The 27,781-nt window shown below is 38.4% G+C and overlaps 1 protein-coding gene across 1 annotated transcript; it reads left to right on the top strand.

Annotated features, from left to right (window-relative positions):
- Positions 1 to 1,175: 1,175 nt before the first annotated feature.
- FZD3 (frizzled class receptor 3) lies at positions 1,176 to 24,255 on the top strand. Its single transcript, XM_007435117.4, has 6 exons — positions 1,176 to 1,639; positions 9,836 to 10,032; positions 12,041 to 13,058; positions 18,850 to 18,998; positions 19,904 to 20,137; positions 23,482 to 24,255. Exons 1-6 carry the CDS (start codon positions 1,451 to 1,453, stop codon positions 23,693 to 23,695), a joined length of 2,001 nt encoding a protein of 666 aa, XP_007435179.1. The 5' UTR covers positions 1,176 to 1,450; the 3' UTR covers positions 23,696 to 24,255.
- The last annotated feature ends 3,526 nt before the right edge of the window (positions 24,256 to 27,781 follow it).

Here is a 27,781-nt window from a genome sequence, read left to right as displayed (position 1 = left end):
GAGGGGGATTGTAGAGCAACCTGCAGAGAAAGGAATTACGCCAGATTTGCTGCAGAAATTATTTGAACAAATGGGTAATACGTTAGAAGCACTTGATACTAAATTGACAGCTTTTGAAAGAAGAATGGATGAAAGATTTGTAAAGATGAAAGAGGAGATGAAAGAAGAAGTTAAGAAGATGGAAAGCTCCGTAAAACAAATGTCTGGAAAGATAAAACAAATTAATGACAAAATGGAAATTTTAGAGAGCAAGGCAGAAGTCATAGAGATCTGGAAAGAGAATTAAATAATTTGACTCTATTGGAATTAAGAGAGAAGGAATTTTTCTTGAGACTTAGAGCAATCAGAGAGGTTTCTGATGAAGATATTAAAGAAAAGATTGTTAAAGTCTTGGGAATTTTTTTGGATTGGGAAGAGGAGGATACAGAGGCAGAAATTGATAAAGTTCATGTAATGAAAATAGTTCTAATCATCTAACACCTTCTCCAACTCTTTATTCTAACATTAAAGAAGAAAATAGAAAGTCTTGTAACATTGATATAATATAGAAATTAGCATATAAGACAAACTGTAATAAAACAGTATGGAATTAGATTTGGCAGTAGTTTGTACTGAAATATATTTATGTGTATAAGTGTGTATGTGTGCATATATGTGTATATGTCTAGGACTCAGAAGTATTGGACTATATGAAATATTCAGAGTAATGCTTCATGAAGCAACTGAAGTGCCCATCTGAACGTACTGCTTAAAACATCAAGCTGCTTGGTCCTCTTGAAGACTTAATGTCATTGCATGCATGAACCTGTATGTGCATGCATAGAAGACAATTCTATCAGGATTACTAGTAATGCACCTTCCAAATATTTTGCATAGATCTAATAAGTAACAAAGTATTTTATTTGTTGCTTATTAGATCTATGCAAAATATTTATCTCGTGTTTATTTAGAAGTTCATGTCAGGATACAGAGGAATCTCTCTCAATTATATCCCTATGACAACCCTGTGAGGTAGATTGGGCTACAAAAGAATGACTGATCCAAAGCCACTCAGTAAGCTCCATGGTCAAGCAGGGACTTGAGGCTGTGTCTTTCTAGTCTACATCCAGTACTTAAAGTAGCATACTACTTTGAACTTTAATAACGCATTTATGTTCTTATCCTTAGATTATTGATAGAAGAAGAGAGACTGTCAAGATGGAGTCTGTTTGGGAATGCGGTTAGTCAATATGTTATGATGATACAGTACAACTTGCATGGTGATATGGAAGAAAAAAACAAGATGAAGTACCTTATTAGTGCTTTGGAAATAAAAGTATTCTGCTGGACTATGCTAAGATCTATTAGTATGAAGAGTTATTCAGTCTCTGAAGAACTTTAGGATGAAAAGTTGAAGTATCCAGCAATGTCTGATAAATAATTTGGGGACCCTCATGACTGTTGCAGAAGAATGGCTGTAAATTGGGTGATCCATTATCTTTGGCTTTTGGCAGTTCTGGCAAGATGCACTGGGGGCCACAGCCTATTCTCATGTGAACCCATAATCCTGAGGATGTGCCAAGATCTTCCATATAATACCACATTTATGCCTAACCTTTTGAATCATTATGATCAACAAACAGCAGCTCTAGCAATGGAGGTAAGTATTTTCATTCAAAATATAAATAGTTAATCAAGATCTTCACTACAGTTGTTCACAATTATCAAAACAGAGAAGAACATAAATGTATTTGCAACCTTTGTGCTATTTGGGGGTATTCACAAAGCGTAAAACCTTCATGAGAGGTTATCACATGTAATTAATTATGTGTACTCTGGATCTAGAGGGGTTTTTTTTTTGTAAAATTGCTTTTTATATACAGTAGTGAGTGATGAGAATTCCTTAAAATGAAAATATATAACATGTGGATAAATGTGGCTGTGATGGATTAGTGCAGTAAGAGTGGATCTCGAACCAGTTTTATTCATATTTACTTTTAGTAAACATATGGTAGTTCTGCTCATGAGCAGTTTTTTATCTTGAGGAATTATAAAGAGTTAGTTGAACAAGTGCTCCCTGTGCTTTGGTGGACTACATGTAACTGATAAAGTTATTGGTGACCTTTACAAAACAAATATTTCTATTCTTAAAGGAATCTATTTGCAACTGGAATGGAGGCTTTTTAAAAGGGAATATATTTTTGAGGAGGGGGTTATAACTGAGGCTACAGAGATTCTTCTGGAGATGTTGACTTCTAAGATGATGAAAGTGCTGATGGGGAAGAATGTAGGGGAAGCATTGTTGTATGTGGTAAGAAAGAGAAAATAAAACATACTGAGCTACACCAGATGGAAAATGAAGAAGGTGTGGCTAGTGCCTTACACCCTTTTTGCAGTTCACTAATCAGATCTCCACTGTTTCCAGGAAGGGAAGGGAAATGAAAGAATCCTAAACCCTATTTCTTTTCTTGTTTTTTCTGATACCCATCTATAGCTGTTGTAATGTAGACCAATTCCATAAGCATTCTTTCTACCCAAAATGAAGGGTGCAATCTGTAAGATAAGGCAGGAACTACCTATTTCCAAGCTAAAGAAAACAATTATGTAAACATATCTCATCCACTTCCCAAAGCTATCAAACACCTGCCAAATATGCAGGTAGTCCCTGGTTTACATGTCTGGTTTACAGACGGCCCGTAATTAAGAACGGAGCCTACTGTAGCAAAATTCAAGTTAAATACACAATGGTTCAAGTTAATTACACAATACTACTTATATAGTATTATACAATAATACTGTTCTGGCTTACATACAAAATTGATTTACGGATAGACCTTGGGAATGCAACTTGTTCTTAAACTGTATATTAATTTATAAAGATGGCTGGAAGAAGCCTAGATTTTAAATTTTGCAGCATAGATATATAAAGCTCTGATTTCTTTGACTTGCAATAGCCAGTTTGTTTGTTTGTTTATTTATCAAATTCATATGGCCACCTATCTCACAAAAAGTGACTCTGGGCGGTATACAACAATGAATTAAAACAATAAATATATAAAAACAGTCATTATTAAAAAATGTAAAAAAACCACAAGGCACAAGTGAGAATAAATGCTAACCATAGCAATGGAGCCACCTCAAGATCTCACTGGTCTCCTGGGACCCCCAGGCCTGATGACAAAGCCAGGTCTTGAGGGACTTCCAGAACATTAACATGTATGGAGCTAGGGCAAGCCCACCTTTACAGGATACAGGCCAATATCTCTTCCATGGTATCCTGGTACCATGAGAATTACTGCATTAGATCAAAATGAGGGCACTCAGACGTAGATTAGATAAAATTATAAATGGCATTCTTGTATAAAAATATCCCAAACAATTCACAATATAAAAACAGTAAAAAAAAATTCTGAAAGAGTATATTATCACCTACTCTGCTAAGATATGGAAAATTTTCTGACTTTGCAGTAATAGAATATAGAAACTTTTGGGGGGGGGGAAATTGTGCCTGCAGAATATGAATTTTTCATTTTTTCCCTCCCATGTTTAATTTCTTTTTTTTTTAAAAAATTCTCACTCCATCTCCAAAGTGAAATACAACTGTGAAATTTGGGAATTTTACAAGTGGTAAGTACTAGGATTTACCACAATAGTACTGTTGTTTCATGTCAAACGGTCAATATTGGCTGGTATAAAAAATGTAGCGGCCACACTCACTCCAAAGCACTTTGTCACACTGTATCAGCATCCCTTTAACTCATTTGCATTTTATTTCTTGGGATTGTATTTTCTGCAGGCTCAGGAAAAGATGCAGCATCTTTAAGGAGGTACTGATAGGTGTGGCATATATACCCACATCTGCTCTGAATCAGCTGTTTGGCTTTGAATCCAATGCAATTCACATGATATGTTATTATTCCAGTACAGACTAAAGTTTGATTGCTTGTTATATCCTGCAATTTAGACCGGCTTTTTTTTTTCTCAAAAGTTCAGATTTATTTGTAATTTTTTACTCATGCTCCTTAAGCTTTGACTGATGCACATTTACTATCTACTGACAGGGTTACAGTTTATTTTCCATCTTGTACACTTTTGTAGGTTTGTGTTTGCTTGTTGTCCCTTACATTTTAATGATTATTTGAGGCTGCCAAAAAGCACCTCATTGGTTGAGAAAGGTAAGATGCTTTGTGGCTTCTTTATATAAAAGATTAGGATTCCAGTATTGGTCCATTTGAGCTATCCAGTTTGTATAAGCAGAATTACTAGGAGCTGTCCAGCTGAAGAGCTGTCCAGCTGCAGTTAGACTGTGAACTGTTAACTTACCAAAAAAAAAAAAAAAAAAACTAAGCAGTTTGCTTTTATTAGGAATGTGTGTGAATTGATTGATACAGCTGCTTTGCCTCTATTCCTGCTTGTTTTTGTGGTATTTTTATTATTTCTGGAACAGTTGGTTCCTTCCTCAATCATTACATTTTGCTTGTTTTATACTATTATCAACTTCCTGAATCAGATGCCCTCGAGATATGTTGTTATTCCATCTCCTTCAGCAAGCTGATAAGATGGTAAATAAAATATGGAAGTTTTATTCCAATAATATATATTTTTGAAGGAATTTTATATTAGCTTTGTTTTAGGGTCAATCAGTCAGATGCCTTAGTATTAGAGTTAATTCAAAATGTAGGAGAGACTTAATAACGATAAAATTATTTTGTTGAAAATCATGAGAAATATGCACTGTAATTTTTAAGTAACCCAATAGAGTCCTACACACACAAAAAAAATACTATATTTTTTCAGTTCAAAGTGCCGATCTGAAAATATGTATGGCTATGATGTCCAGTAAAATTTGCTCCCATATCTTTTCTAAGTTTAACAAAATATAATACAAAATATAGTACAAAAGGAATATGCATAAAGAATTGGTAAAAGGAAAGTATTTGAGTGCTTGACAGACTTGAAACTGGAAGCCTGTTGAGTAGGAACTACGAGCAGATTGCTTAGCAATGGCAATCCCTGCAGTCCTAGTTGCCGTCATTAGCCAAATCCCACAGTCATTAGGTGAGGCAACTTCCTGCTGGCTTCCCACAACCAAAGTCAGCGGGGAAGCTGGCAGGAAGCTGCAAGTCTCAGGCCAGTAGGCAGGTAAGTGGCTGCTGCCAGGTGGGGGATGAGTGAGGGATGTGTGGGGGAGGATCAGGGAGGGTGCTCAAGGGTGTGAGGGAGGGTCGGAGAGTGCATGAGGGGATGCGTGATAGGTGGCATGGGTCAGGTGTGTAAGGAGGTGTGCTCTTCAACAGGCATGCAGCATGGGTCACGGAGGGCACAGGGGTGTGAGGCACGGCGTGGGTCGGGTGTGTGAAAGGCATGGGTCAGGGAGGGTGCGAGGCAGTGCATGAGGGAGCAAGGGAGGTGTGGCAAGAGTTGGGGAGGGTGTGCGGGAGTGCACAAGTGGCCAGCATGGCGTGAGCACAGAGGAGTTAGGGGAGGGTGCGTAGGTGGGGGAGATTTACCCCAGCGACTTGTAACCTTCCCTGCCAGCTTCCCCATTAACTTTCTGGGGAAGCCGGCAGGGAAGGTTGCAAATGTTGATCATGTGATTGTGGGGCACTGCAACTGGTCATAAGTGCGAACCAGTTGCCAAGCACCCAGATCACAATCATGTGACCGGAAAGGTGCTGGGATGGCCAGAACTCCGAGGACCAGTTATAACCACCATTCATTCAGCAACATCATAACTTTGAATGGTCACTGAACGAATGGTCATAGGTTGAGGTCTACCTATGCTGGGATGGCCAGAACTCCGAGGGCCAGTTATAACCACCATTCATTCAGCACCATCATAACTTTGAATGGTCACTGAACGAATGGTCATAGGTTGAGGTCTACCTATCCATGCATTGTGCAGCCACAAATCCTTTTGTGGCTCTCAGAAATCATGCTGCTGAATTTCAGCAGCAAACTATTTAAAAATTTTCCATCTTTTTTTTTAAACTTTACATATGCATCTGGAATATCCATAACTCCCCAAAAAACCACAAAGCTTCCTGGATAACTTGCCCTGCTCACTTAAATGATCAATCTACTCTCTATGAGCCTCAGTGCCAGAGAAAAAGAGAACCTTGCCCACATTTGTTCTGTAGGAACTGTAGTCCCCAATGCACATGATAGTGAGAACTTACCTTTATACGGTCTCTGATCTGCTCATAGCTGATTAAAAGAAAGTCTAATTGTTTCATGTGGGCTCCTTAAGCCTGCAAATGCCAGATTTCTGTCTGTTGCAGCAATGGCAGCTCTGCCTCTTGAGCATATAATTATTATTGGTGGTAGGAGGAAACAACTGAATTTAGTATTCTGTACAGAACCACTTTTCAGGAGGAAGCCAACATAAAACATGTTGCAATTACTTTTTAGGTGACAAAAATACTCTCAATATGTCTTCATCATAGCCTTTTTTATTTTCAAAGCCCTTGTTTCCGTTTGAAGTGAAAAGTAAGCTAAATGTGGTAGATGAGATCAGATCTTTTAACTATATTTTTATCACTTGCCATTTAACATCATAGATACTAGAGTTCCTGATCTGTAAGGCCCCCACATTTGAACAGCTCACTTATCTCTTAAGACACGGAGAGGCACCAGCACTACAAATAAAAATATTGTGCATCTCTTCAATCTTTTCCCTGTTAGGATAGAAATGGAAAAACGTGGGAGTTTCAGTGGAAGATGTTTAAATCATCTGGAACTATGGTGAAACTCTGTGAATGAAAAACAGTGATGTTATAATAAAAGTCTCATCTAGTTTTTTTCCTTAGTTATTAATCTCTTTAAAGCTCCAACCATATGATTTATTGGAATGGCAGGGGGGAAAAAACAGTAGTTATATCAGGACAAACTGTTAAAATGTTGCTGTAGATTTCAGGGGCAGCTTTACAAATTAATAGTGTGCAGACCAGTTCTATGAAGAAGCAGGTGTTTTTTTTTAATTATTCCAGTGTAACTCCCTGATAAGTCAGGTTAAAACTGATTTGTGTGTGTATTTGTCATGATTGTATATTTCATGGTATCCTTGGCTCTGTTTCCCATATCATGTTTGTATGTATCATATTAGCAAGACCTTTCCTCTATTCAGTAAAGAACTGTTCCTATGGATACCAGCCTTTTGTGGTGTGACAAAGGTTGGTGTTCTGATTCTCATGAGCCAAATTATACCCTTTGACTCTACCCTTTTCACACTTCAGGCTAAGCTTGGCCTGTGGTAGGCCTGAAATCCTATGAGTGCAGTGTTCCCATGGTAATGGGTATGGAACTCTGATAGGAGGGGGCAGACTGTGAATAGAACATGCAAGCCTTAATAATTTGAATGTGAATAAAGGAGAAAGATTCCTTGGAGCTTTATCTCCCTGTGCTGCAAGGCTCTATAATTGGTTAGTGGAAAGGAACTTTTTCCAGGTTATAAACTTGCTTATATTTTCTTTTTCTTGATTTGGATGAAATGAAATTGTTCGTATCAAAGGCAGTGATCAACAACAAAGGCTTTAGATTAAACTGTGTTTCTATTCAGTTTCTGGTTTTGCAAAGACGCTTCCAACTGAAGTTCAGAATACATGCAGTTGAAAGGCGGGAGGAGGGAAGCTTTGCTTGCCTAGACATGAGCAGTTGCCGTGCATTCAAGAGGAATTATCCATAAGAAAATTGAATTAATTTATATTTTATATATTACATAATTGATTGTGAGCTAAAGAAATATGTATCCCATATGAAAAAAGTGGGGGGTTGTGATTCTTGGGACTCCTTATAATTTGAAGTTTTCTCTCTTTCACGGAGGGAAAGAGGAAGGGTAAGGGAAGTAAAATATCATGTTTTTGGAATCCAGAATATGAATATTCAGTCTAATCTGTTTGAAATAAATATAAGCATAGTCAAGAATCCAATTAAAATGCAATTCATATTCATTACAAGAGCAGAAGAGGTACATAAACTCTATCCTGACACTAATTATAATGGAGCATAGTAATTAAAAATTAAAAGAGAAAAGCTGTTTTGCTCTGAATAAAGCTCCCCTTGCCCTCTCATAGAAGCATCCTTTTCCTTCTAGCTGCCTTTATATATATATATATATATATATATATATATATATATATATACACACACACACACACACACATACATACACACACTTCTCCTTGCATGATTTTTTTTGAAAAATGTCAAGCTAAAAAGTTGTTATTAAAACATTCCTTCTCTTTCTCTCCCTTTCTCAATAATGTTTATCCTCTCCCCCCACGAAACTTAAAGATTTTGTGGACCCATGCTGCTTCTATAAGGATTCTGTACTATAACAATTTTTAAGATTTTAGTTCACAATATATTGCCATTGACTCCAAGTTAAAATCTGTTCATTGATTTAATCCTTCTCCTATCCCCTGCATTTAAAGTACTGAAAGGGAAAGAGACTGATAAAATGACTTTCTGCATATAGGTAGCTGCTAATTCAGAATTTGCATCCTCTAATAATAATATGCATTCACTGGGAGTATCAGCAGTCATTGGGACTGCTGACAGCTTGTCTTCCAGTACTTCTTATGTCTAGACAGTGTACTGTATAATATTGGGATATGGGATTGAGATATTGCCTCACATTTGATGTGCACCCTTCTTCCAAGTAATTCTAAGTGCCATACATGTTATCACATCCTCTCAAAAATTCTGAAAAGGAATGAGCAAAGAGGTAATGATTTTCTCAAGGCCACCCAGTGAGTTGTTTGTTAGTCATTTCAATCAAGATTTTCCTGGCTTTTAACCCAGTATTATCAGTACAATATAGGTAGTCCCCGGGTTAAGAACGCCTGGTTTACGGACGACCCATAATTAAGAACAGAGCCTATTGTGGCTAAATTTGAGTTAAATACACAATGATTTGACTTAAATGCATAATGGTTTGAGTTCATTACACAATACTACTTATTTATACTTACTTCAACTGAACATTATTGCCTTGATTTCTTTTTTACTTTCCCCCCACCCCTTTTCTGTGACTGTTTTAACCTAAGTTCTGTACCTAAAAATATGATACTTGGCTGAATACTCTACCTAAACATTTAATATTTGACTATTTAATTCTTTACCTGAAAGTGAATTCTGGTTTACTACAAACATTATACTGGAAATGAAAGATAGAATCTTTCGTTCTTATGTTGAAATTATTTTCTACCTAGAGTAACGTATGAGTTAGTTTTGACCAAATATAAAGCATTGAATGGTTGGGAATGTAAACTTTCGCCTAGGAATCAAGTACTGCTAAAATGTAAGAAGTTAAGTTGCAGCTTGAATATATGAATATGAATACATACACATACACATACACATACACACAAAAGGAGATTTGTGGCTGAGGGCATAGTGTTTTCTTGTCTAGTGGGTATGCTTTATCAATATCTCTCATGAAATCATATTGTATTACATATGTATTAAAAATGCAGACCACCAGCAATATATATTAGGCATCATGAAATTGATTAATTTATAGGTCTTACTATATACCTAAAATTACAAATTGGGAGAGGGTGTATCATGCTTTTGGCAGATGGGCAACAGTCACCTTGATGTCACAAGTTACATAGAGTTACATTAGTCAGAAATAGCACAGTAAAAGGAGTTAATGTTATTGAACAAATTTTTAGGTAGGATTTCTCTGCTGTTTTTTGTCTGACATACATATTATTTTACTTATTTTCTCAACGCTGTGCAAAGATTCTGAAATCTTTGATTTTGATGTGTACAGTGATGGTTTGTACTTAACATAGAATTTGGCTGTTTAAATATTGGCCCAGAGTTACTTACTTTTGCTTTCTTTATATAGCCATTTCATCCTATGGTAAACCTTGACTGCTCCCGAGACTTTCGGCCATTCCTGTGTGCTCTCTATGCTCCCGTTTGCATGGAATATGGTAGAGTCACCCTCCCATGTCGCAGAATTTGTCAAAGAGCATATAGTGAATGTTCAAAACTCATGGAGATGTTTGGTGTGTCTTGGCCTGAAGACATGGAATGCAACAGGTGAGTGAATCCTCAGGATTTGTATTTATTAAAATTACCACCTACATTTGTAATGTTTTTCAAGATTTATTTTCAGACTACATGCTGTACCCCTCCCATATTTTCTTGTGATTGTGATATTTTCTTGGGGGTGAAACCAACTCTGAGCTCCCTGCTCTCATTATAAATATTCAAATATATAATTTTCTTACTCAGAGTTTACATTTGTTTTGAATCAAGAATCATGGACTTAGGAAACATGGCTTTGCCATGTTTTACAGCCCCTTCTAAGCACAATTTCTTCTGAGGGCTCACCACAAGCTCTGGGAGGACATTGCTAGCGTGCCTTTGCCAAAGTTGAAACAAGTTGAAAACAACTTCTGCACAGGTGTATCACTTGCATAGAAGCCTCTTCTGGCTTTGGTAAGTGACAGATAGGAGTTAGGTATAAGCTTGAAACAAATTATGTCACCTCTTTATTTCAGTGAAGAAGAAAAAAACATAACTTCCACAATACAATTCTCTTTTCAAGGGAAATCTAAATCCTTTCAACCATGCTTACAGACTACTGTAGTCCAGTTGTTAAATTCCAGAATTAGAGTCTGAAAAAATATGCTGTAGAATATTTAGTAGAGTAGAAAGTTATGTTGTATAAGTTCTAAGACAAAACTGAAAAAGAATGCAATAGATTCTGAATGAAAAATGCAAGAAGAAATGTACAGGAATCCATCTTCCTGTGTTATTTTGTATGCTTAGTCAGGAAAAGTATATCTTGGCTAGATATCATTGGATAAACAATGCGATGTTAGTATTCCAGATTTATTATTTTATATATTTTGCTGGCTTTTAACAATGTCTTTTGGCTAAAGGACCCTATGATGTAAATTGTGTAAGACAAGAGATTACAGATTTCTTTTTGAAGCTTTTGTACACTAAAATTGACTGTTTCCCAGAAGACAGGGACAACTGCACAGTGGACATGGCCAACCCCAAAGGCTTACTTGGTCAAAAATATACATTGTTTGATCAAGCAGACAAAGCAACACAATATATTGTTTTTCATTCAAATTGAACATTCATTCAAATGTTTTTAAGACATTTGCTTGTTTGTCTTTCTAGGTTTTCTGCAAAAATTAGATTTCTTACACAAAAGATGCAGTTGACTAAATCTCATATTTTAACATGAAATAATCAGACAAATCTTCACGCGCAACCCTCTGAAAAGCATAATTGATGAACCTGGTGCTGATAGTTGGATATATGAAATTATTAGACTAGAATTTGTACAGGTAGTCCTTGACATATGACCATTTGTTCAGCAACCATTTGAAATTACAACAGTGCTGAATGAATGGTGGTTACGACTAATACTTGGAGTTATGGCTGTCCCAGCACCCCCATGGTCACGTGATTGGGATCTGGGCGTTTGGCAACTGATTCACACTTACGACCGGTTGCCAATACCCCGCAATCACGTGATTGCCATTTGTAACGTTCCCTATCAGCTTCTCCAGAAAGTCAATGGGGAAACTCTGGGCTCGTGCCACACCAACCACTTGTGCATCCTCCCCAACCCACATGGCACCTCTCGCGCACCCTCCCCAACCCATGCAGTGCCTCTCACACAACCCCATGCACCCTCCCTGACTCTCCCCCACACCACCTCATTCCCTCCCCATCCCAGCAGCAGCCATCTTCCTGCCTGCTGGCCTGGGACTTGCAACTTCCTGCCAGCTTCCCCACTGACTGGTTGTGGGAAGCTGGCAGGAAGTTGCCTCACCCAACAACCGTGGGATTCAGTTAACAACAGCAACCAGGACTGCAGGCATTGCCATCATAAGTTGAGGACAACCTGTATAACAGTTTGATTTCTGTACATAGAATCCTATGATTTAATTTGATTTTTTTCTTATCACTTTTTGACACTTGACTATTCCTCCAAACCAAGTCTTTTTTAAAGTACCAGAACAGGCAAAACAATGCTTATATCTAAAAAATTATTACAGGTCCTTTGGTCTTGCTATTCTAGGTTCCCAGACTGTGATGAGCCTTACCCTCGTCTTGTTGACCTCAATGTAGTTGGGGAACCAACAGAAAAAGCACCAGTGGAAGTGCAAAGAGACTATGGTTTTTGGTGCCCTCGAGAACTGAAAATAGACCCTGATCTGGGCTACACATTCCTGCGGGTACGGGACTGCTCCCCTCCTTGTCCAAATATGTACTTTAGACAAGAAGAGCTCTCTTTCGCACGATACTTCATTGGTGTGATCTCCATTGTCTGCCTTTCTGCTACCTTGTTCACTTTCTTGACTTTCCTGATTGATGTCACAAGATTTCGCTACCCAGAAAGACCCATAATCTTCTATGCTGTTTGTTACATGATGGTGTCCCTAATTTTCTTCATTGGCTTTTTGCTAGAAGACCGGGTTGCCTGCAATGCCTCTGGCCCTGCCACATACAAGGCTTCCACAGTGACGCAGGGCTCTCACAATAAAGCATGCACCATGCTTTTCATGGTACTGTATTTCTTTACCATGGCTGGGAGCGTCTGGTGGGTAATTCTTACCATCACTTGGTTTTTGGCAGCTGTCCCAAAATGGGGTAGTGAAGCCATTGAGAAGAAGGCCCTCCTCTTCCATGCTAGTGCATGGGGCATCCCTGGAACCCTTACCATCATTCTCCTAGCTATGAATAAAATAGAAGGTGACAACATCAGTGGCGTATGTTTTGTTGGCCTTTATGATGTGGATGCCTTGAGATACTTTGTTCTTGCTCCTCTCTGCCTGTATGTGGTGGTTGGAGTTTCTTTGCTACTTGCTGGCATCATTTCTTTAAATCGGGTTCGTATTGAAATTCCCTTAGAGAAGGAAAACCAGGACAAGTTGGTGAAATTCATGATTCGGATTGGCGTCTTCAGTGTACTGTATCTTGTGCCACTCTTGGTTGTCATTGGCTGCTATTTCTATGAGCAAGCTTACCGAAGTGTGTGGGAGACAACATGGATTCAAGAACGGTGCAAGGAATATCACATACCTTGCCCTTATCAGGTAAGTGAGCCTATCTTTTAAACCATTTCCTCATGGTCAATTCCTTTTATTTTCCTCAAGGCAGAAAGCGCATTGCTTTTTCTATAACTGGTACCAGTCTCCTGCAATATACTTATTAAGTAGAAACACACTACCTGGCATAATTGTATAGGTGACTTGAAATATGACTCAGAAGAAACTCAGTTTTAAAAAATGAAATATGCAATTGAGAATGTGAATGTGAATTTTTAGAAAGTGTGACCTTCAAAGGAAATAGAATCAATCGGTATTTTAAAAAAAATCCTTGTATTATTTTAAATGCACTGAAAAAGTCCTACAGTTAATAAATGGAGATAAGTACAATTTCCCTTAATAAAACAACTTAAATACACTAGGCACTAAACATGCTAATATAGATTAGCTCACAATACTTGCCTCTGGGTTTACAGTGTGAGGATATGACACAAAAGCATTTGCCAAACATGAAAAATGAACAAAAGAACACAGTGAACATGCCAAATGACAATTAGATGGCTGATGAAATTGCACACTAGTTTGAAATGGAGAGGTTATTGATTGGAGCCCATTCAGAGGGGACAAACTGCAACTGCTTCACCATTAAATTCCTCTTTTTTTAAGCAGATAAAATGCTGTTATGAGATGATAGATAAGATTCTGGAACAACAGCTCTTTCTTTTTGTGTATATATCACAAGGCCATATTTGAAAAAAGGTCATGTGATAGATTTCCAACTTTTGCATTCCCAGCTCCAACCATAAACAGCACATCTTGCTTGCATGTTCTGTCAATTTCAGATTGAACTTGACCATAACACTTGTCAACATCCTCTTCTAGTTTAGTATGCCAATGTAATAAGTTGTATATCATGATGCTGTAGCCTTTTGTAGCTGGAATTTGTGAAAAATTGTGTCAAAAAGATACTTTTGACACGGTCAAAAAGAATTGTATTCAGTCAATAGTAGTCAGTAATCTATGTGGTCTCTAGGAGTTGGAAATGACTTGATTGCTCATCATCATCATCATCATCATCATCCCGACTGATGATTCCCTGCCCTTTTCTTTAGTGGCCTTTTCTGTTGAACTTTAATTCTTATGCCAATAATTCTTGGCAAATTGTTGAAGTTTCTACAGCAGCAGCTGCCTCTTAGCTGACACATAAGAGCAGTTGTTTTTGAAGAACAAAAATACAAATTAGCTCAATTATCTATCTTCAGAATTACATAATGCTCATTTTATTCTTTGACATTGTGTGGGAGAGCCACATTAGTCTATGGTAGTCAAAAATCAGAAGATGTCTAGTGGCACCTTTTCAGAGTAACACATTTTTTTTAAAGGCATGATTTTTATGAGCTAGAGCTAACTTGAGCAGATGCATAAAGTGGCTAAACCCTTTCTTTGTTTTCAAAAGAGCTGTTATGCTTTACCTCAGGTATATATAGATCTACCTGTAAGTGGTTGAAAATTAGCAAGAATATGTTCACTATTAATATTAAATTTAAAGAGGGGAAATTGTAGAAAAATGAAAATGAAAAATCAAAATCAAGTATTGTTTAGTAAACAGTAGTTGGCTGACTTCACATAACATGTTAAACAAGGAACCATGTCTTACAAACCACACATTGTCAAACCACACACTAAGCCAAAATCAAACAAACCACATTATGGTTTAGGATAGTGTATATGAACCCAGTATGTGTCTTGGTTAAAATGTAGATTATATTGGCCTATTTTGTGTATTCCTACCACTAGATCTGGGGTGGTCCTTGGGCATACTCTTTTTAACCATGTGGAATATCTTTTCTGCTGGACCTGATGGGATGGGCAGATATAATTGGGTGGAAGTAGTCCCTCAAATAACCCAGCCCCATGCCATGAAGGGCTTTAAAGGTCAAAAGCAGCACCTTGAATTGGATCCAGAAGCAAACTGGCAACCAGTGCAGCTCACGGAGCAAAGGTGTAACCTGTGCTGTTCTAGGGGCACACATAACTGCCCACACTACTGCATTTTGCACTAGCTGAAGCTTCCAGATGCTCTTCAAGGACAGCCCCATGTAGACCACATTACAGTAGTCCATTCAGGAGGTGACCAGGGCATGAGTGGCTATAAGCAGAGCTTCCTGGTCCAGGAACAGGTGCAACTGGTGCACAACATGAAGCCACACAAAAGCCCTCCTAGCCACAACTGCTACCTGCTTTTCAAGCAGGAGTCATGAGTCTAGGAGGATCCCCAAGTTGTATACTGGGTCTGTGTAAGGCAGTATAACCCCATCCAGTACCAAAGATGACACAGTCCTTGAGCTGGAGGGCCCAAACTAACTTCTTTAGCTTTTAATTTTATATATTTTTGTAAAGATTTTATAGTTCTTTTTACTTGTAAGCCACCTAGAGTCACTTATACAGTGAGATGGGTGGTGCATAAATTTGATTAATAAATAAACAAAAACCCAAAGCCACTCAGTCTTGCCAGGGTTCAGCTGAAGCCTGTTATTCCCTATCCAGGCTCCCACAGCCTCCAGGCTCCAGAATATCAACAGCGTTGCTTAAGTCACCAGGGGCAGAAAGGTATAACTGGGTATCATCAGCATACTGATACCTCACCCCATGGAGATGGATAATCTCACCCAGCAGCTTCATGTAGATGATTGTCCTGCACATTACTTTTGTTCTTGAGAATTAAACTTCCTAGGCTGGCAGATGGTTTTTCTCTTGAAGTGGAGCATCTTGGTCCAAACAAGGCAACCTATTTGACTCCAAAGACCATTCTTTTTCTCTGTATGGAAGCATTCTCCAGGGATAAATATTTAAAGAATCTCAGATTATAGTTGTTCACTTTCTCTCACCATCTGGTCTGTTCTATTATGTCATTTAAATTATTGATAAGGGGCTAAAGGAAGCAGCTGCAATTTGAAATTCAAGAAATCAAAAGTTCTCAACAAACAACCCTAGCTTTTAATGGCTACACAGAGAGTTTATCTCTTGAATGCTGCACAGCATCAATTGCGAAAATAGAGGTCAAAGCAGTACTGCATTTTTAGGTGAGTTTCTATCCCGTCATGTCAACAGGGATCAGCAGTCACTTCATTGTATAATCATTGTTGGCGCCCCTCTCTAATATCTTCAGTACCACATTGTCTTGGAGCCATAAGTCATTCAGATGACATTTGACAACACTATAAAAGCCTCCAGATTTAGCTTCTCTGAAAGCTTTCTATGTGCAGACAATCCAGTTCCCTCTATTTCAAGAATAGGAATGATGTTTACCAAATATTGCTCAAACACAAGAATAATGCATTATAAATATGAAGCTTGCAAACAAGGTATACATGTAGGTATTTTTGTAGTACTGTATGAACAACTGCCTTTTCCTTACTAATTTGATACCATTCTCAGTCCAGCAATGATTGCTAAATTAATTGTACAAATTAATAATGAAGGTGTTGGGAACACCATTTCAGGAGAACAAACCTTTCCCATATGCCTCTCAAGAGGGATTCTGGAGATGATACTGCATATATTGCCAAAGATGGAAACTGTTCAGCCAGCTCTTGGTATATAATCTTGTATTTGAATTTATCAAATCTAGGTGTAAATTTGTATCAGATTTATCATCTAGGTGCAATCCTACTTCCAGCCTCTGCTCCACAGTATTTTCTATCCTTTGCCAGCAAATTATTATGTTTATCAATACTGCATTCCCAGAACAGTTTATAAGAGAATAAAAATAGTCTTAAATAAAACCATCACAATTAAATCAGTGCTTAAAATAATAAATACAAAAACTAAAATTAATTTTAAAAGTAAAAAAAAGCAAAATGACATATAATGTGAATGGGCAGGAAGTATTTTTCTTTGCCACCATCGTATTTATCATTCCATCCACTTTGGCTCATAGGCATGTTAGAGTGGACCCGATTTTCACATCTGAGAATGAAAGTTGCATCGGTGACTTTAAAAGTTCACTCTTCCAACGTATGATAAAAGGACTCTTTTAAAGTTGTTAATCTCAGATTGTGTCCCCGTATAATTCACAGCTTTTCAACAAATAATTATCATAGGAAGCATCTTATTCATTATTAGATCTATATTCCATCTTAAATTTGGGAGTTTCAAATGATGTCCATGAAGATCTCCGTTTATTTTATCCTTTAAGAATTTGTGAGGTAGATTAGACTGAGAGACAGTGATTGGTTCAAAGTGAGTTCCATGCTTGAGTAGGAACTTGAGCCTCAGTGCCCCTGGTTGCAATCCAAAACTTTATCCTGTATAATAAATTGCTTCTTGTGTTTTCAGATCATCAAAGAGAATATCTAGCAATAATATAAAATTAATGTGTCTTTTCTCCAGAATGTTACATATTCAAAGCATAACCTCTCTATGCTTATAATTTTGAATAAACTAGAAGTAGAACCCTGTTGGTGATCTTTTGGGGATTCTATGCCTGAAAACCCCTGTAATAAAATGGGTGGGATATGCCACAAAACTCATATATGCACATCTGTTTTCAATATATGAACTATATCCTTCAATCCTTCAAATATGTGCATTCCAACAATTAACAAGAACATCACTCCCTTCCCCTCCATTCAGCAACAAGGGCTGAAAAAAGCCTTCTAGTGGTATCAGTGGAAACTTTTTCAAGCCTAACTGCCATGCTGGATAGCTGATTTAAGGAGTCCCCAGTGCTGGGGAATTTTAGTTCTTCCATCCCAAGCTGTGACTCCTAAACTGTCCCCATATTACAGTCTAACCTGGAAAAAAAAGCAGTTCTTAGATGTCAAATTTGATCTTGTGACTATACACTTCTTGTCTGTTTATTCTGAATATCCTTATAGTGTCTTTCTACTAACTGGTATTGGGGAGGAGATCTGGAGCAATGTGATCTGGTTTTTCCCAGCCATCCATGACTAAACAGAGTCAGCTGTTTCTGCATAATTATTCACATATTATTCCAGTAAAAGCTGACAGAAGCAGTTTCTGGGTACAGAATTAGACCAAGCTAAATCCAAAAATGCAAGGGAATTCTTGGAAGCTTGGTATTCAGACAAGGCAGCCATCAACAGGCACATAAACAACATCTACATACTATTCAAAAGAGACAATAGAAAGGAAAACAAAAGACCAGAACATCTCCTCACCAGCAATCATCACCCAGATAAACAGAGATTAACACCAAGATTACCACCAGGCATTTACAAGCAGTAAAGAATATCTTAATCAAGGAACTACCAGAGGGAAAAAAAATAGAACAAAACAAAGCCCCCACCACCACCACCAACACTGGCAGGGCATGCCACAATATATAAACAGAGAGCAAACCCCATCCCATTCTAGCACTGAAGATGTTACCTACCCGGGTAATGAAACGTTTGCAAGAAAACAACCAAGCTCAGAGAACCCCAGGGACTGCACAATTTGAGATTTTCTTGCTGATACTGCTTATTTTAATGGTTTTATCAGCACACACTATTTATAAAAATTATTTGAAGAATGTGAGGAAATTCTGTTTTAAACTGAGGTTTCTCTGTGGTCTGGTCTGGTCTGCACATCATGCTAAAGCATAATGAGTTTGGGCTCTGATTTAACAGCATAATGTGCTATATGCTATTCAGGCCACCATGATATGTTAATAAAAAAACTTGCACTGATTTAAAATTGATCCTTGGATTTTGTAGCTATGGAAATTGAATGCTTTTTGGGTTTGTCTATAGCAATTATTTTTAAAAGACTTAGTACCTGGAATTTTATCTGTGCAGCACTCTGCCTTCTTGTTACTCTTGCCTCTTTTCTACAGGTTACCCAGATGAGTCGTCCAGACTTGATCCTCTTCCTTATGAAGTATCTGATGGCTCTCATAGTGGGAATCCCATCAGTCTTTTGGGTTGGAAGTAAAAAGACTTGCTTTGAATGGGCCAGCTTTTTTCATGGGCGTAGGAAAAAAGAGTGAGTTAAAGTCCATATACTTGGAAGTTGGCTATGCTGGAGAAGGTTGAAATATAGGAGAGGCCAAATCTGCTTTTTCTAGTTGATATGTCAGCCAAAGTCCATAAATATCATTCCTGGCTACTGCTGCTACCTATGCTTTCAGAATTATAAATGCATCCAGAAACATCTCCTAACTATGATTTTTAGGAGGTATGCAAACCTACACAATATTGGTTGAATCACTCTGTCCAGGACACAGATTTTCCATTGAGTTTACTTCCTGAATTTTCAGCTTGTTTCCCCTCCTCAGCTCCAAAATTATCTGTTGGGGTTTATGGGTTAAAAACAGAGGTCAGGTTGCCATATACAGATGACATTGCAATCCAAAACTGAAGGTGACTTTCCCTGGTAATTTTATATATTGTAAATGTTAACAGTATGGGGAACAAAACAGAACTCAGTGGGACCCCATAGACCAAATAATATGTTGCAAAGCAAACTTGTCCCTGCATCACTTGCCAGGACTGATTAGTTAGGTACAATTAAAGGCCCCATAATACTATGCCTCCCCAAACTCTATTATTATATTAGATGCAGTAAATAAGATGGCAGAAACTCAGCTAGTCTACAGCAGCCAGGTGGAGTGACCAAAGTTGTGCCCAAGGACGTAATAGCTTATACCCCTATGTCTGTAGTGGTATCAATATTCTGGGAATGATGCAGTGCTCCTGCTGTAACTGCAGTGGTAATTTTTAAACCATTTTCAACCCGCCTGCCATGCATTCTCTTGATTTTGAATGATACAGATACAACAGAAATGTGCAATTCATGCAGTATGGTCAGAGCTTTTTTGTTGCCTAGCTTCTTCTACATGCTGCTGCTTCCATTTGTCTTCCAGTATTAAACTGATTGTTATTCACCAGGGTCGTTAATGAGAGCCGGCAAGTGCTTCAGGAACCCGACTTTGCTCAGTCTCTCTTAAGAGATCCAAATACACCCATAATTCGCAAATCCAGAGGCACTTCCACCCAAGGGACTTCTACTCATGCCTCCTCTACACAATTGGCTGTGATGGATGACCAGCGAAGCAAAGCAGGCAGTGTGCATAGCAAAGTCAGTAGCTACCATGGCAGCTTGCATAGGTCACGAGATGGCAGGTGAGGAGATTAAAATGTTATTCTGCAAATACATAAGCAAAGTGCAAATTCATATTAAACCCAGGGCAGGATGAATTCAAGGGAAATGATTGAGTATAAGATCCTAGTTGTAACAGTTGTATGCAATTGTTCTCCTTTCTACCCACCCTCATTTGAAATAAAGTTTAGCAAGTTGTTGGTTTTCTAGGGCTTAAGATATCTTTCCCTACCCTGGTATGTTCCTAATGACAAAACCTGGAACCAGTTCATTGTGTATGTCTAAAACATACCTAGAGGACATCATATTGAAGAAGTCAGCCTTTGGTTGAGCTTCTGTTACAAGATCTCTCCTCTTTAAGAGAAATTCAGTGCAGATTAGGAGATCTAAATCTCTGATTCTTGGCAATTCCATTCTATAATATATTCAGTGATACATAACTATATACTATTTAATAAGGGCATTGGTGTATAGAACATTTTATCACCATTCCAAAATGCGTATTTTATATCTTTTATATATCCTACTAGCCAGGTGGTTACTAAATATGAATTAATTCCAGATTTAATCATACAGCAGTAGAACACCCTCCAGCATAGTTCATGCAGAAAATTCTGGGATTGCAGATTGAAATCTACACTTCTAGAGGGCAACCAGGTTGTGAAAAGCTGGAATGGACTAAACCGTTGATGAAATGGCTGTCAGTGATGCGTTCTGAAGAAGCCATTTCTCAGTCCAGCCATATTTGTGAACTATCATCCTGTCTCTAACCTCTCCTTTTCAGGGAAGTTTGCAGAGAAGACAGTGGTGGCTCAGCTACAATGGGCCGTAGAGAAAATGGATATTTAGATCCTTTTCAGTTAGGCTTAGACCCATTGCAAGTGACAGATAACATTGATCAGATGGATGACCTGTGTTGGGACCTTGAAGGAGGCTCTCTTAGTTCTATTAGATTGATCATGGTATCTTACTGGATGGCCTATAGGGAGTGGGGGTTGAAGATTTTACTTCTAGCACAGTAGGCAGTTCCAGTCAGTATTGTTGGGGGAGGAGCATTTGAGCCGATGGATGCTGTAGCATGGGTTACTAGGGGCTCATCATTCCCTACCCTGTTTTTTAACATCCATAAGAAATTGCTAGAAGCAGTCATCTGTCAGTTTCTCAATATACTGATGATACTCAACTGTACATTGTACCCCAGACTGAATTGGAGATGTAGTAGTAATCTTAACCCTGTGTTTAGGGAGAGAGAAACAAAGACAGAGTTGGTATTTGCCCAGAAATGGTTGCATTATGGTTCCATCTACAACTATGGGGGCAGGGGGTAGTCCTTCTCCTTAAGAAGCTGGTTCTCAACTTGGAGGTGGAATCCATGGCCAGACAGGCATTCACCGAGCTGAAATTGGTGCACAAATTTCTATCTTATTTGGACCAAGCTGCTCTGGCAACAGTGACTCATGTGCTGGTCAACATACAATTAGATTATTATAACATGCTTTACATGAGGAAGTCTTTGAAAATGATTCAGAAGCTTTAATTGCTGCAAAATGCAGTGACCAGGCTGCTAGCAGGTAAGTGTTACTATCTTGGCATTACATCAGTTCTTTGGTCACTGTACTGGTTGCCAATAGGCTTCTGGGTCTAATTCACAGTGCTGGTTTGGCCTTTAAAGCTCCATATAGTTTGTCTCCAGAGTACCTTAGGGACCATCTCCTCCAAATGGCATTTGCCTTGCCCATGCATGCATACAGGGAAGGGATGTTGAGAGTTTTGTCCCCATGAACAAAACATGAACATCAGAATAGTTTTTTCCCTCGTGCCATTGCTTTGCTGAATACCATGTGATCTTTTTTTTGCTCTTATCCAAACGCACCGTTGATTTTGCTGTTATCACCGAAGATAAATTCCTTGTGTATGTTTTATACTTGGCCATTAAAGTATTGGTATTGGTATTGGTATGAAAATTCAGACAGTCATTTCCTGTTATGACCTTCATGCTTTGGACTATTTTGCCCATGAGGTTTGCCCAACACCCACTCTCCTAGTTTTCTGGAAGAGAAGAGTGTTATTTGAGCAGACATTCAGATTTACAGTGGTACCTCGGGTTACGAACTTAATTCGTTCCATGACTCTGGTCGCAGCCCGAATTGGTCGCAACCCGAAGCAAATTTCCCCATAAGGTTCAATGTAATTACCATTAATCCGTTCTGGCGTGGAGGACAGGGAGGCGGCTATTGCTTGGAGGGAGAGTCCCCTTCCCTACGACCACATGTCAGGGGCGGAAAATGGCCGCAGACCACGTGTCAGGGGCGGAAAAATGGCCACGGACCACGTCAGGGGCGGAAAATGGCCGTGGACCACATGTCAGGGGCGGAAAAATGGCCGCAGACCACGTGTCGGGCAGAAAATGGCCGCGGACCATGTGTCGGGCGGAAAAATGGCCGCGGACCATGTGTCAGGGGCGGAAAATGGCCGCAGACCACGTGTCGGGTGGAAAAATGCCCGCGGACCGTGTCACGGGAGGGAAAATGGCCGCGTATCCTGTTCATATCCCGAGGCGGAGTTCGCAAACTGAGGCAAAATTTTGCGGCCGGAGCTGGTCGTAACCCAAAAAGTTCGTTAACAGAAGCGTTCGTAACCCGAGGTTCCACTGTATTTGGATGGTCAATATACATGAGCGCTGTTGTTATTTTCCTTTTTGTTTTTATTTGCATTTGTATTACTCATGCTGTTTTATATTTTTATCTTATGTAAACAGCCAGGAGTTGTGACTGAGCTGGGCAGTATTAAAGTATTTGAATGAATAAATAAATAAAATAACAGGAGAGAATAACTGAAATGGTTTTAAAAGATAAATTCTTGAAGAATATGGTTATCAGTGATCATCAGTTCTGATGGCTGTGCTATATTCAGAGTAAGAGTTAGCATTCCTTTGTTAGAGAGCAGAAGTGGAGAAAAACTGTTGCCCTTATATTCTCATTATGGGCTTATATGACACATCTGATATGGGCTTATATGACAGATCTGATTATGAAATACAGAATGATGACCTAGATAGCCTCATCCAGGAGGTTTCTTACAGTCAGATTGTCCATATTTAACTTGTCCCTCAGTGAATATAAAGTAAGTATGCTTAAAATTGGAACCAACATGTTACATACAAGTAAAAAGTAATAAACTATGCTATTTTTTTTTTTTTTACTGAACACTGATAAGAGTCCTACAAATGGAAATGCTTGGATTAAACTGGAAGCCATCTGAGTTTTGCTTATCTAATTTATATATTTGGGGGATGATTAGATAATATTTGAATGTTTTCAATGCATACATGTCCGTGTTACTAAAAAGATAAGTCTTTATGAATTAGATATACCCCTTGTAGTTACCGTGGAATTGAAGATCGACTACCTCATGGCAGTATGTCCCGACTGACTGACCACTCCAGGCATAGCAGTTCCCACCGGCTCAATGATCAGTCACGTCACAGCAGCATCAGGGACCTCAGTGGAAATCCAGTAACTCACATAACTCACGGCACCAGCATGAACCGAGTTATTGAAGAGGATGGGACCAGCGCGTGATCTGCACTTCTTTTCCCATGAAATGAACAGTATTCATTTCTTATCAGAATAATATATCAGCTTTTATCCCTCTTATGAGTCAGAATGGCACCCAGTTTGGTCACTGCCTTTTCCTGTAGCTCAACATTTCTTAGAAAGGTTGCCTCTAAGCAAGTATGATATTGATTAAGTCTACAAGCTAACTGTTGATGCATTTAGGATTGCTTACCATATTTATTTATTTGTTGATGTTTGTTGATTTATTTGTTGATGTTTCCCCCCAAATCTCTTTTAAAAATCCTTATGCATCTATAAGAGTCATACTATGAAAAGTTTCCCAAAGTAGAAGACTGGGTTTGCTTTTTGGGGGAGGGAGGGGGAAAGATCTGTTTTGCATTTTTTTCATTCTAATTAAATAATGAACTAGTTAGCTGTTCTCCTGCAGCACAGAGGATAGGCTGCATATTAAAAACTGTACAGAGGGCATCGGTAGGGAATTGCCAAGAGTTTATACACTGGAAATGCAGCAAAAGGAAAAATGAGCAGAAATCCTAAATAATGGTATTGGCTCTTAAGTTAAATTGCTGGTCTTGATGGGGAGGGGAGGGGAGGGGAGGGGAGGGGGGAGGTTATCAACAATTGGTGTAAAGTTTCTTGTATTGTTTGTGCTTTAGTAGAAAATACTCCAATTTCCTACTTGTTTTCAAAGAGAAAGAAGGGAAGTGGAGTTGGTTCTTAATTACCAAACTGAATTCAACACTTTCAAAATCCTCATTGGATAGGAGAGAAAATGATTTCTTAATATAGCTACTTTTGTAGTCCTTAGGAATATTAGGAAAATTCCCCCATGCTTCAACCCTTTCAGCATCAGTGCCTTGAACAGTTCTTGCTGTATCTAGGGCATTTTTGGGAGGAAAGGTTTAATGGCCTCTATTAGGATCAAGGAATCTGAGATGTTTTTTGAGAGAGAAAGGGCAAGGAGATCTATAAGATAATATGTACTGTAGTTTGAATAATCTGTTAGCCTTTTATGAAGAATATTTGCTGAGGCCAGCAGACAGCCACTAAGGAGAAAAGGTTACATTTGCTTGTTTTCAGATCCAAATTCAAGATATGCATATGGAGAACAGAAGAACAAATACAGCTTTTTCCATTCCCTTCTTTAAGCCTGGGTTCAAAATAAAGGTGTTATTTGGAATCTTTTAAAAATAGTAGCTTGGGATAAGGGAAGGAAGGCTGCTTTAACAAGGTGGTTGGGTTCACGTATAATTCAGTTGAGTAAACCACACTAGCCTGGATTAAGCTATAACAGAACAAACTGCATCATAGTTTAGCCTTATATATAAGACCAGCCACTGGCATGCCAAACCCTTCAGTATATTGTAAGGAGCTTTTTGAATTCTGCCCACCTGTGAAGCACTAGCTCTCAAGTATTATTTCAAAGCTCTTCAGTTTTTAGAGACCAACTCAGTGAGCAGCAGTGGAGATTGTAGTTCCAGAATAGGGGATTTTTCTCATTTGAAAATGCAACTGAAAATATATTGTACAAGACAGTAAGACCAATTAAACAGAATGGGCTTTACCTCCAAGTTAAGTTACAAAGGGTCAATTCTTAAGTGCAACGTAATAACCACCTATGGTTTTGTATTCATTCACACTTACAAATGGTATACAAATGAGCAATTCAAATATGCAAATCTGCAGTTCTTAATTAAAACATTGCCCATGCTTGTCTTGGACAGTGAACTTGATTTTTCTAAGGCAGCTATTGGCATGAGTTAAGGAAGCACTTGTTTGTGTTTAAACCTACCTCATCTATTGCTCTAATACTACTGCTGGGAAATGACTGTTCTCTTTCTTAATATGCACCCTCCCTTTTATCAACTTTTTTATATATAATAGAGAACAAATATGCCAGGTATCTAAAATTTCATGACAAACCATTTCATTGTTTCTTGGTTCCTCAAGAAAAGTAACTGGTGCTGAAATACTTTGGAGCTACAAGAATTAGGCTTAGTATTATTTTAAATTCAAATTTAAAAATTGTGAAGCGCCAGATCAGTTGTTTTGTAACTTGAACGGACGCTTTAAGTCAATTGGGATCGAGCTGATGTTAATTGTGAGAATATAATTATGAGGAAGCCTGAACAGCCTCTGAGCCATAGTAAGCAGGGGTTTCTCTCTGCTGTTGTTCTGGCAAAATTTGCAGGTATTCACATTTCAGGAGAAACGTACTTTAATATCAAGGGAGTTTTCCATAAAATTTAAATATAGGTAGCCCTTGTTATTTGTGGTGGTTCTATTCCAGTCTAACAGCCATAGATAAGAGAACTGTACATAACAAGACCTTGAAAAAGTATACTTCATTCATGAGCAAAGCCCACCATTATTTTGTGCATGCTTAAAATATCTTCCCCCACTAAAAAAAAAAAAAAAAATACATTGTTCTGTTTGGAAGATTTCTAGAGTATCAAAAGTTGAAACTATCCCAAACCTTTTGCAGATAATACAATCTGATCTGTATTTATGAACCATGGATAATGGAATTGCAGATAAGGGCCACCTGTACCAACTTCAGAGAAGTGAGGCTGTTAGGTCAGAATTGGGGAAAGACAAATTAAATCTCCAGTCCACAGGCTGCTTGGGTTTTTGCACAATTCCTGTTACACAACAGATGCATATAATTCAATGAATGGAACAAACATCTAGTTTAGCTCTAAGGCAACACAACTATTGAATGCCCAGCAGTGTTTTCCTTTGTTCTTGGCATACAGCAGTCCACAAATTACACTTAATTTAAAATAGGCAAACATAGAAATCTCTAGTAGGAGAAAACATCTGTAGTATTTTGAAGGAAATTTAAAATGTCTAGAAAAATATGTTTTTTTCCTAACATCTGTATAATTTGAGTCAGCATGGATTCCCATAGATTTAACTCATGTACTCAGAAAAAAAAATTCTCCTAGAAAACAGCAACATTGTTTGCTTCCACATTCTAGTCAAAGCTCATTCGTCAACTGCCTATTTCTGTTACTGTAACATAGAATGGAACCAGGAGAGCCCCCATAGCTATGCATCAAAGCTGGTTGCAAGAGAGAAGTGGATAGGAGACTGCCTCATTCACTTTTCTATTAACTGCATGTTAAGATATCTACCTTTTACAATCTGAAATTCGTAAGTCACACCAATGCTGCTGCTTGAAAACCTTTCATTTGTTTGAGGTATCTCCACTCCTCAAATAAAAGTACTGAAATTGGGGCAGGTGCACGTAGACCAGTATTCCTCAACCTCGGCCACTTTAAGGTGGGTGGACTTCAACTCCCAGTATTCCCCAGCCAGCCATGCCGGCTGGGGAATTCTGGGAGTCGAAGGTCACCCATCTTAAAGTTCCCGAGGTTGAGAAACACCGCTCTAGACTAATTTCTTTCCACCTTCGTTGCTCAATGAGGCATGCACTTTTCCGAATCAGTCTTTTTTCATCATCCTGCCTGCCTCTTCAGGCAGCTTACCTGATCCTCCCAGCCCACAAAGACTGTGTATTTTCCTTCAGTTAAACATATGTAAGTCATTCCGAATAAAATGTTTACATATTTTTTTGTTGTTGTTAAAATGCTGTACTAGGAGTATATGCAGGAAATGTTATATTGTGAGTATCCAGTCAGTCTGTGCAACCTCTCAAAACTACAACAGGTTTTTCATTGGGACCAATATGGCTGAAACAGAAAATTCCCGGCTTAATACAACCTAAGATAATAGATAAGATAATAATATGCAGTCTCAAGTACTTTTTAAGAATATTGATAAAATACATGCAAATCACAGCGGCTCTAGAAATTCCAAGGCACTCCCGCCACTTTTGGCTCCATCTTGCATACCTGAAAGTGCTAGACCTAAGGCCTATGTCGTTTGCCCTTTTTTTCCCCACACAGCAACTGAGGAAGTAAATTGTTTAGACCAGTTCCTCGGTTTACTTTCTCACGCACAATAAAAAGTGTCCTGTTGTGAGCAGCGCTGCCACAATAAACCAAACAATTTGAGGGTTTATTGTCAGAGACTATGAGCAGAGGGCTTTTTTTGTAACGGCAAAGGAATTAATTAGTTAATCTT

Source organism: Python bivittatus, unplaced genomic scaffold (assembly GCF_059951505.1).
Source record: "Python bivittatus isolate LINGU-HERP-01145 unplaced genomic scaffold, Pbiv_v1 ctg000690_np1212, whole genome shotgun sequence".
NCBI classification, from domain to species: Eukaryota; Metazoa; Chordata; class Lepidosauria; order Squamata; family Pythonidae; genus Python; species Python bivittatus.
This window is presented reverse-complemented; position numbering and strand designations above follow the sequence as displayed.

Coding starts and splice junctions, on each gene's coding strand:
- FZD3 (XM_007435117.4), top strand. CDS start 1,451: ATGGCTGTAAATTGGGTGATCCATTATCTTTGGCTTTTGGCAGTTCTG. Junction 10,033..12,040: donor GAAGACATGGAATGCAACAG/GTGAGTGAATCC, acceptor TTGCTATTCTAG/GTTCCCAGACTGTGATGAGC. Junction 20,138..23,481: donor CATAGGTCACGAGATGGCAG/GTGAGGAGATTA, acceptor TTTATGAATTAG/ATATACCCCTTGTAGTTACC.